Source organism: Arctopsyche grandis, chromosome 3, assembly GCF_051622035.1.
Source record: "Arctopsyche grandis isolate Sample6627 chromosome 3, ASM5162203v2, whole genome shotgun sequence".
NCBI classification, from domain to species: Eukaryota; Metazoa; Arthropoda; class Insecta; order Trichoptera; family Hydropsychidae; genus Arctopsyche; species Arctopsyche grandis.
In genome coordinates, this window is record NC_135357.1 from 25,990,506 (window position 1) to 26,002,036 (window position 11,531).

The window sequence follows — 11,531 nt, forward strand, 5'->3', positions numbered from 1 at the left end:
TTTAAATCATTCAGCAGATTATTTAGTACTATATTATAAATTAGATGAATTTATATGTACATATATCGATGTAAATTTCATTCGACTTCAAAATTTTAGTCGTGGGTAACGAAAAACAAAAGAAGATAATAAACTGAAATTTTTTATATGTTCATATGTCATTTTAATTAATTATACGCAATAATAACATATATTGATTTTGATTATGAAACTAAAACACCAATCAGCGAGCGTGCTTACTCCTGGGCGGAGCATGAACCACGCCCCTTGAGATTTGATTGGTTAGAAACTTGATGGAATATAATTTTCATATTTACTCAATAACTTTTTCCTTTGTTTCATAGTCATGTATTCCTAAAGCATTGCAAACAATACACCGAAAATAGAAATTTGCACAAATTGCACAATTCAACAATTCGTAGATAATAAACTGAATGAATAAAAAATCCAGCAAATCCATATTTTAAAATGTATGAATTTATTTCCTGTCAAATTTGTTGAAATCACAGTTTAGTTCAATCATATTTTGTTTATCCCACTTCAAACACCGTACTCAGAGTGGGACGAAATATCGCACAAAAAACGGGCGTGTCTCTAAATACACGTGTTATATAGATCCCGAGGGACGTGTAGATTTTCCTCGATCTCAGTCGACGTTGTACCCTCACTCGTGTCACATTAAAATATATCATTAGAGCCGATACAGTGTGTAATGACAACAGTGACATGTCATTCAATCGATTGTCATTATAGTGTGAGAAATTGTGCTTCTTCAAAATAATACGTGCTGATAACTAGTGTGTATATTATTGTTATATTGTATGTGCGATGGGCATTTTATAGTTAATTATTTGAGAAATTTTTGAATTTTATAAATAGTAGTGGTCTTAGAGTGAAAGTATAATAAAAAAGTAGCATTACATGTTGGAAGTTAGAAAATGAGGCTTGAAGAAAATTTACTGAATAGGTACTTATTAAATTTTTATTTTATGTATCTACATACTTAATATTATTAATTTAATTAATATACTAGTATAAATTTTCTTTAACGTTTACTAAATCTGTCGTGACTTGAATTTTATATAAGTGAATTTTACTCTTAAACTGCGAATATTTGTTATACTTACATATTGATTTCTGTGAATTTATCTAATTTATAAAATTTTTAAAGCTGACTTTTCTTATTCAGTTAATGTTAATCCGATTATCATCAATAATATTAGTTGTTTTTTATTTAATTTACTTTTAATTGTTGGAAATATATGTACGTATATGTATGTGTAAGTAAGTACTTCTCTACTTAGTTGTGACTTTCCTCTTAAAAAATGTCACTCATAGTGTAAACATTATTAAAATACATATAAACATAGTGACGTACACACATGCTCAACATGTGACGTTTATATTGTAAAAACGTGTATATTTTATACAGATTTGTGAAACAATAATAAACAAAATATAATGTCATTGCATGTTGACTCACGAAACTGAGTAATTTGTGACACGTAATCTCTACGGTATAATTAATTTAATTTTGAAATGCTTGAGTACCTAATAAATTTTTATATTTAAATTATTTTAGTGAACGAAAAAAAAGACAGTGAAAATGAATCAAATTGTAAACGAATCAAACAATAGCCTTAACCATTTACGAAATCATCAATTGTGACTTTTCAAAAATAAAATAAAAAATAAATAAAACTAATGTCTAGTTACGGGTCATGTTCTCCTGAAAGAACCTCGTCTGAAATGGACTACTGCGAGCCACAGTTTTACTGTTCAACCAGACCACACTATCACAGCATGCAAGATTTAAATTGTCAAAGTAGGACTTCAATAACCTATTCTACATACTATTTAATATGATTCAAAATTCGATGGTGACTATTATATTATTTTTGTGTTTGGTAAGATGGGATTTCAAGCAGTGATATGGGAGATGAGGACATAAGTCGGATTCAGTATTGGAACAGGGAGGATTCACCGGGTTTACATGGAAATTCTATGTATCATCATAATTATGGCTCCTACAATAGCTATGGTAACGGAATAAATAAGAATATTACATACAGACGTATTAAATTGTATTTTTATTGTACGTTTTATAATTATAATTAGGCTATGAAGAAGGTCACAACGTTCACATTACACAGTCGGAGCAACATCTTCAGAACTTTCAGTACCACATGAATGGTCTTCAACATTCGTCTTCAACCCCCGCTCTCTCAACGATGGATTGTGAAATGGGTTCTGGATTATCGAGCGGCATTACTAGAGATCAGGATGGATGTCTTCAAACGGTGCAGCATGGTGTGCCTGGTGTGCCTTTTGTGAGGGTAGTCAAACGAAGAAATACTGCCAATAAGAAAGAAAGACGAAGAACTCAAAGCATCAACACAGCCTTTTCAGATTTGAGGGAGTGCATACCTAATGTACCAGCCGACACGAAACTTAGCAAAGTAATTATCAAAATTCAACTGAAATTTAAACTGTCATAAATATTTAAACGTTTATTTTAAGCGATTAGAAATCAGTTAAAATTAGTATAGTATATATGTACATATTATAATTCATTAGCTAGGTAATCGTAGGATAGATACTTGAGAAAAATACTGTCGATGCATGTACAGATTGGGCAAACAAACTTCATGCATTTTTTTTAATATACATATTCACTTTACATTTTCCCTAAACGACCTTCCCAGTAGCCCTAATAGTCACAATAGGAATGCATCGTACTTCTGGAAGTTCTTCACCGGTGGTCCATAACCTTTGCGGCCCAAATCCGTTCGAGTATTTAATACGATACGCATTATTAAAAAAAAATAATATACGCAGTTTAATTATTAACTCATTATAGTTTAATTATAAAGTCTTTGTATGTAGGCTAAAAATGCTTTAGTGCTATATAAAAATTCGCATGTATCGCAGTGTAAGTTCTTGGAGTATGAATATATACATAATTTCAGCCTAGAATCTGCATCTAGTTTTTTTTCTGGTTATAAAACAAAACTTTGAACTACATATGTATGTATGTTGGTACGTTTAACCAAGCGATGACAATTAGGTAGGACTTTCCGTAGAGCTGTCAGATCGCGAATATATGTATATTCATTGTGACGACTTTCAGCTTCTTCGTTCATTAGAAATTCAGTACAGATCGTTCCATTTGCAAATTACCACCCCTAACCTTACACTAAAATTACTTCCGATGTAGGGGGTAAGCCTATATAAATTAAACGGCTTGTAATAATACTAAGCAAACTACGTACGTACTACGTACGTACGTACAAAAAAAACTACGTACATAGATAAAGTAATTACAGAGCGGAGACTATTCAATCTTTACAAAATTTGACCCATTATATTCGAATATGACAATGGTTTTGTTGTTTTCCTCTCGTTTATAGGATATGAGCGTTTAAAAAAATGCGCAATTTTTTTACAGATTTTTGGCTTTTGCAGTCTTTAACACAAAACCTAGTAATTCTATGGCAAAAGTGAGTACTGAAATCAATAGTCGGATGTTTTTTATATTGATTTGGATTTTTTATTGCTATTGACTGTTGATTCCGATATTCACTTTTAGCAGTGAAATACTAGATTTTGAGCTAAAGGCTGCAAAAGCCAATAATCTGTAAAAAAAAAATTGCGCAATTTTTAAACGCTTATATTTTATAAACGAAAAAAATCATTGTCATATTCGAATTTAATGAGTCAAATTTAGTAAATATTAATTAGTCTCCGCTCCGGTAAGTAAAAAACGTCAATTTTGTTGCTTTGTGTTATCTAATGAAATTATACCGAATTACTACATTAGTAAGAGTATGAGACATCGATACGGCCTCACCTAAATTTATTTCAAGCATCCCAATGATTTCAATTCCAATAAATATTTACCTAAATCTTTAAATTAAATTTCAATGCGTTCATTTTCGATAAATTTCCAGATAAAAACACTGAGATTAGCCACATCATACATATCGTATTTGATGGGTGTGTTGGAGTCAGATAATGAACCCGCCGGAGGGTTCAGGGCTGAACTTTCAGGAGCAGGTTCCAGGAGAGCCAGGGCTGAGCAGGCTCGTCTAATGCCACACTCGGTCAAAAACCATAGAAACCATAACAATAACAACAACAATAACAACCAAATCAAGTCGAGCTGCGGTCAAGACAACATAGTGAGAAGAAACAGCTGCGAGGTAAGCCGACACAAATACTAAACAATCGAAATTCACTTTATTTGAAAATTCAATTTTAAATACAACAGTTGAAAGATCGATTAGAAATAGAGATAGGAAGAAAATACATATATAGTGTATTTTTAATATGTATTATCAAGTATCGTATTTCGGGGCGGTTGCAGTTGTGGCACTTGACTCCACGTCTGCTTCACTTGGTTGTTTTATTTTTAATTTGACTAAGTGGTGGCTTATTGTCGAATGACGAGGGGGCGTAGCACCCCGCTGTTCGCCCCCTTTGGGTCGCCGGAACCCTCGCAAATTACTGTCACATTAAATTATAGCACTTCGCAAAACCCAAAACACCGTCGATTGTCCACAGTCGCCAAAATTGAATAAATCGCACACACAATCGAATTAAGGGTTAGATTAGGGGATAAAATTTGATCATATGTAGATATCATGAACTTCGCGCTATTAGGGGATGTCTCCTATTATATTATTATAATAAAAGTGCACGTGTTGGTAATTTAATGATAGATTTATTATTCGTGCTGAAAATTCCCACCATCAAACCAAATTTCGTATACATAATATATAATATTGTATACTTTGAATAATAAAGTATATCGGGAAATTAAATTGTATTTGACTTTTGTTAAATCTACAGACCGGTCGCCTGCATTTAAACTAAATACGATTTTATTTATTTGATGTATTAATATATGTATGTACATATTTATAATATAAATGTATATATGTAACATACATCACCGTGGCTAGATAACTAAAATACAGGTGGTCTGGGCCACTCGAAAAGGTTTAAATTTCTAGAAATATTTCGTTGTCAACATCATATATAACCTAACATCATATACATATATCTAAAATAGTCTGGAATTTCAATACTTCAAATGATGGTCGAATGGGAATACCATGTTTTCGATATGGTCTAGCCGGCTATAAGTAGAAGATTCATTTATATATATATATATATATATATATATATATATATATATATATATATATATATATATATATATTTTAAATTTGGCGAGATGTTTATGACATATAATAATGGATGACCCTAAATTATTATGTTATATTAATTATAGTAAAATAATAACTAATTAACAAAACATAATCTACATATAGAAAATTATGAACATATTTCATATGAATAATTTATCCAAAAACTTTTTTTCTAGTCATGATAAAACTAAAATTTCTTAGTGAACTTAAATTCCTTTTATAATTTTTATTGCTAGTATATGCACATATGTACATGCATATATACATATATATGTACATTAGGCCGGAGTGAAAAACGCGAATTTCAGATTTTCATCGATGGACTTAGTCGAAAACTGACGTCGTATCTAGGGAACGTTAAATAAAAAATTTAATTGATTTTAAGCAATGTCCTGTGCCTCTACAATCGATTTATCTCGATAAGAAAATTTTAAAAAAGGTGGGTTTTCTTCATATATAAATATTTTTTTTTTGAATAATTTTGATTACTTTACTGATTTAAAAAAAAATAATATTCATATATTAAAGCATACATATTTATATCTCAAGGAAGCTTTATTTCCTTTAATAGGAACACGAAAAATTCCAAATAAGTTAAGAATTATCTGAAATGTAAGGGGGCCAAGATGACCTTTTTTGACGTAATCACGACAACAATAATAAAAAACCGAAACTATTTTCAAAAATGATATTTAAAAAACTCACTTTTTCGAAGTTTTTGTCACAGAAAATTGTTTAAAATCAATGATTTTTTTTATTTAGCGTCCCCCTTATACGATACTGATATGAAAAAAGTTTTCCGAAAATCCGAATACAGTTTTTTCACTTAAAATTCAACCTTTTATAAATGAAATTCAATCTTTTGCAAATGAAATTCAGCTTTTGGAAAATCAAATTCAACCTTTTGCATACATAATTACATTTGCTAAAAGTTGAATTCCATTTGCAAAAGGTTGAATTTGAAGTTAGAAAACGGTATCTCGTTTTTCGCTTCGGCCTAATACATTACATAGTATGCATATACATAGATATGTACATATGTATGTACAACATGATGAAACTACATTAGTCAAATTGAAAATCAATCACTGATCACTACTATGTACCAATCTTATAAATATACTAAAGACCATTCGTTATGTGTGTGTGAAATTTGTTTCTGATTGGCTGTCGTTAAATATTCAAATAAAATCGATTCAAATCAATTGAATATAAAGACAAATTAATGTTATGAATACCGAGCGAAACCGGGTGGAACCAATAGTGTTTTATAATAAATTTAACCCTTTGAATGTTCCAACTTTTCTTGACCCAACTCTACTTGTGATGAAAGAAAGCGAGCTACATTTTCCGCTCGGTCGAGTTAATTTGGGCGTAATTCACTTAGTAAATATTCTGATAAAGGGGCCATCTGGTTTTACAAGTGTTGCACCGTACAGAAATACATCACATTGTATACTCACAAAATCAATTTATTATACACTCGCGAATGATTACTTATTTATATGAATTTAATATAACATATAATTTTCGGGCGCGGCGTTGCTATACTTTTTTTTTATATAAACCTACTTAAATTCAACTTTCGAGTTTGACAAAGTGTGTTTCGATTTGTTTTCGTGGAAAGCAAACAGGCAGGTCTATTTGTGACCGAGGGAACAAGGGTGCGTTTAAATTTTTGAACAATCTCAAGTGCAAAGACTTTTCGGTAAATTATGACGGCGCCATGTAATAACCGAGCAATCTCGCGTCCCAGATAACGAATTGTTCCTGTGGGAAAGCGGGTTGTTCAAGTGGAAACATCTGGAGACGGGACATTCAACCGTTCAACCAACACTAAAACTATATTGTTGTTATTTAAAAAAATAAAAGAAAAACATAAAAATTTTCTCGGCCAATTATTTTGTTTAATTGGAATACGAAATTCATCAAAGTGCTTTCTTTCACAGTTGCAGTCTAATAATCAAATCAGCCAAGAACCAGTGAGAAGAGCAAAAGGAAGGACTGGTTGGCCTCAGCACGTTTGGGCACTGGAGCTAAAGCAAGAACAAAATCTCTAAATATACATCCATATATACAAATAAATTAAAAACCTTAGTAAAAATAGCAATTAGTGGACTTCGCGACACGTCAAATTTTACGATGTTTGACATGTACATACTCTGCTGTATCGCCAAATACATAGTGCAATAAGTACTTATCAATGTACCTACAAAGGATCAGTTCCTAATTTAAGCGATTAAGTCGTTAATTCGATTGCTCAGTGTTAATTGTCGATTTTGTACAAAGTGTGAATGTGTGCGAACGGGGCAAAGCAGTCCCAAAAATAAGTTGATTTTTAAGTGTATTATAAATTTTATACATAAATATAATTGTATTTGTAGATAATTAAACGAATAAATATAATCTATATTACTGTATTACTATTTTTTTTTTGATTTTGAAATGCTTTTTATTATTACGAAATTATGTTCACAATACATCTTATATCTATTTTAATAGCTACTGATCTACTGATCATTTTCTATTTTACATAGTATTATATTAGTATAATGTTAATGTACAGCACAATAGGAAAAAGAGCTCAAAAACCTATTTACAATCATTATATGTGCTCATAATACATCTAATACATAATATTAATTAAAGAATCTCTGAAGTCGATGACCTAAAGCAGATTGTGTTTAGGTAATCTGTGTTAAAATGTATTACTATAATATTTTATTAATAGATCAGACTTTGAAAGGTGATTTACGATGCATTCAATTACATATTTTGTATTTCGCGAGATACTTTTATACATATACATACATATACATATTTATATAAATACACATTTTTTCATACATACAGGGCTTTTTTTGAAGAAAAAAAAGTGTCGGAACTTCTTGTCAAGTTTTTATTAGAAAAAAATATATTCAAATTATATAATATAGAATACTAGTTGTTTTACCCGGCTTCGCTCAGTATTTGTAATATAAACAGCGTAAACATGGCAAATCTAATAGTAAACATTTATTTGTTTTTTTATTAAATTTATTTTAATCGAAAAAAAAATCAACTCGTCGTCATAGAAATTTTGACTTCTTTACGAAATTACCAACCAAAGATACATAGTATATACATACTTACATACAAAGTCTCTTTCGAAATTATATATTAGATTCGTTTGAAGATTAAAAAATGTCGAGAAAAAGGTGCCGGAACGCCGTTCCACCGCGTTACATGGGAAAAAAATCCCCAAAATACACACACATTTTTTCTAGATCATGAAAACATGATCAGTAATCGATTCTGAGTTGAAATCAGTCAAAATCTCGAGTTCGAATTTTCGAATAATCACAAAACTTCATCTATTGTTACTACGTACATAGATAAAGTAAGAAGTCCTACATACATATATGCATATATAACAGGAAGGCCTAACAGGTAAACCCCAAAATGCCTTCCTGGCCAATTACAAACAATGCAGCATTTATATTACATAAGTCGCTGAATTACGGGACAATGAAAAACCTGAAATCAACGAGTTTATTGTACGTAAGCATTGAAGTAGAATAGAAAACATTATACTTCAATGTACGTAAGTCATACTCAAATAGTGGGTAGGAAGGTTTTTAGCCAACTCAATGGAGGAACCGTTTAAACAGCGATCGACTTGGAGTCACAAATATCAAAATCTAACCAGCAGCATTACAGATAATATACTCAGAATATTATTCTTTTCAATCGATGTCAACTCACGGGATCGACCCCGGCAACCTCTCAGTGCTAGGCAAAAGCCCGACCACCGAGCCATGTTGCTGGTATGAATTGATATGATGGGTTCGTTTTGAATATACATAAAGTAAATTTTCGATTGAAGTGTGAATGGCGGGTATCTATGTACTTTCAAGTCATGCTTCATCCCACAATTTGACTTTCCTCGGCGGTCGGCCATTAATCTGAAGTGTGATACCTGTTGTCCGGAGGTGTTTACATGTCATTGGAACAAATGGCCCTGAAGACGGTAATGTAACTATGGTGGAAGCTTCCGAGCACATACATAAATATTGGTGGTCTGGTACGGCACGCGCCTGCCTACGCCCAGGGCATCTGGTTCGTTTCCCCTCATTTACACTTCGTTCTTTATAACACGCTCCCGTGTGATTTACCGGGAAGTGTGCTAATTATATTGGCACAAGTGCATTCACACCAGCTATGAGCGAAACCTTTAAGAAAAAAAACACAATTATTTCAATCAAATTAGGTATAAAATAGCCAGCTCTTGCAAGACTGAATGCTCCAAAGTTCAACATTTTAATGATTTTTCCGACTATTTTACAGTTACAAATAAAACTATTGAAACAATTTGTAATTAAATTCAAATCACATTTTTTCTGAATGCGAATGAATTTTAATCATCATCATCCCTTTCCATTTCATTATTCTACTTTCTACCCAGTAGCATAGCTACCTCATAGCAAAGCCATGCAAAGCTTGACACGGGGGCAGTGCCGGCCTGACACCCGATGTTGCCCTCGGGCATTTTTTTCTAAACACCCTTAGAAAGAACTTTCGCCTTTGGCGCTCTAATCTAAAATTTGAATGGCTTTTGGTGCTCTAATTTTAAATTTTAAAGCGCCTTTGGCGCATCGTTCGGCGCCCTAACTTATTTGGCGCCCTCGGGCGCCAACCGAACTAGCCCCCCCTAAAACCGGCACTGCACGGGGGCCAGATTTATGTATAAATATAAAGCCAACAGCAAAGCTCGGTCGTTAAGTTTCTGCTTAGCGTCAAGAGGCGCCGGGTTCGATCCCACGAGCTGACCTCGATTGAAAAGATTTTTTCTGAGTATATCTGTAGTGCTGCTGGTCACCTGGATATTTGTGACTCCAGGTCGATCGTTTCCTATCAGAGTTTGCCAATTTTCTCTGATTTCATTGTTGAAACGGTTCCCGGTAAAATTGGCTAAATATCCTTCCTACCTATTATGTCACCACTATTTGAAATTGATGAATGTTTAATAAAATTTATAGATGTCTCGTTAATTTGCGAGTTTTTCAGTGTCTCGTAATTCAGCGACTTGTATAATAATAAAAAAAATGCTGCAATGTTTGTAATTGGCCAGGAAGGCGCATTGGGGTTACCTGTAAGGCCTTCCTGGTATATATGTAAAAAAATAAATAAATATATAAACATTGGTCAAAAACATGACATTATGAAAATATGAAAAAAACGTACTCGAGTCATACACTAGTACTTTATTTTAGGACCCAGGAATGTGAAAAAGTCCAAGCAACTATTTGTGTTTACATCGTTGCAGACCATAAAAAGCCATTTGGGTTAAAATGGGATAATTAATCACGTAACGCCATTATTAAAAAAAATTAAATTGGAAATATATCCATAAGACTCACCAAAAAATTTTGCAAATCTTAAATCAAGAAAGGCGAATTTTAAATATCGGTGAGCGTTGTTAGATTTATTTTTTTGCAGAATTATAATACTAATAAATAGTCTTATGTAAATATTTATCAAGAAACAATTTTAATTATTTTATCTCGTATTTTATCTAAGGCGGAGGTGAGGGGGCCTTGGATAATATGAATGATTATGGAGGTCCACAAGTAACCAGCGCTCGCTCCAGAATAAATTGATATAGCGTATGTACCTCCTTTAAAAGGACAGTTGCTCACCACAGCTCCATTTATGTATATATGTATTGTCTAGGTACGTACAGTACAAAATAAATCCCTAAAAATAATTTATAACACACCCATGTATGTATACTAAACCTGAAAAAACTGTATGCCATAAATAATATTCCGTTAGTCACAAACATTACTAACAAACTATCCATTAGATTCTATGACAGAATCACTAATAACCAGTGCCGGTTTTAGGGGGGGGCTGGGTCAGGCGGCGCCCGAGGGCACCAAATAAGTTAGGGCGCCGCACGATGCGCAAATTAGAGCGCCAAGAGCCATACAAAATTTTAGATTAGAGCGCCAAAGGCGAAAGTTTTTTCTAAGGGTGTTAAGAAAAAATTACCCGAGGGTGCCATTGGGTGTAAGGCCGGCACTGCTAATAACCATACTAACACACTTGTGAAGAGTCTCGGTGATTACAACAAAATGTCTATATCCTTCAGATATATGTAAACACAGATTACCTAAACGCAATCTGCTTTAGATCGTCAAATTTAGAGAGTATTTAGTTAATGTCATGTATAAGATGTATCATGAGCATTTATAAGAGTTTTAAATAGGTTTTTGAGCTCTTATTTCTATTATGCTGTACATTAACAATTGAATAATATAATGATTATTAACAAAA

At 32.4% G+C, this 11,531-nt stretch overlaps 1 protein-coding gene across 2 annotated transcripts; it reads left to right on the forward strand.

The window, feature by feature from the left end:
- Nucleotides 1-648: 648 nt before the first annotated feature.
- On the forward strand, nt 649-7,631 carry LOC143909476 (heart- and neural crest derivatives-expressed protein 2-like). 2 transcript variants are annotated; one of them, XM_077427472.1, is made up of 6 exons: nt 649-967; nt 1,713-1,825; nt 1,913-2,041; nt 2,119-2,459; nt 3,951-4,202; nt 7,163-7,631. In XM_077427472.1, exons 1-6 carry the CDS (start codon nt 939-941, stop codon nt 7,271-7,273), a joined length of 975 nt encoding a protein of 324 aa, XP_077283598.1. In that variant the 5' UTR covers nt 649-938; the 3' UTR covers nt 7,274-7,631. The 2 variants fall into 2 exon arrangements, with proteins under 2 accessions (XP_077283598.1, XP_077283599.1); XM_077427473.1 differs by having other exon boundaries at nt 1,583-1,825; nt 7,163-7,291.
- Nucleotides 7,632-11,531: the final 3,900 nt, after the last annotated feature.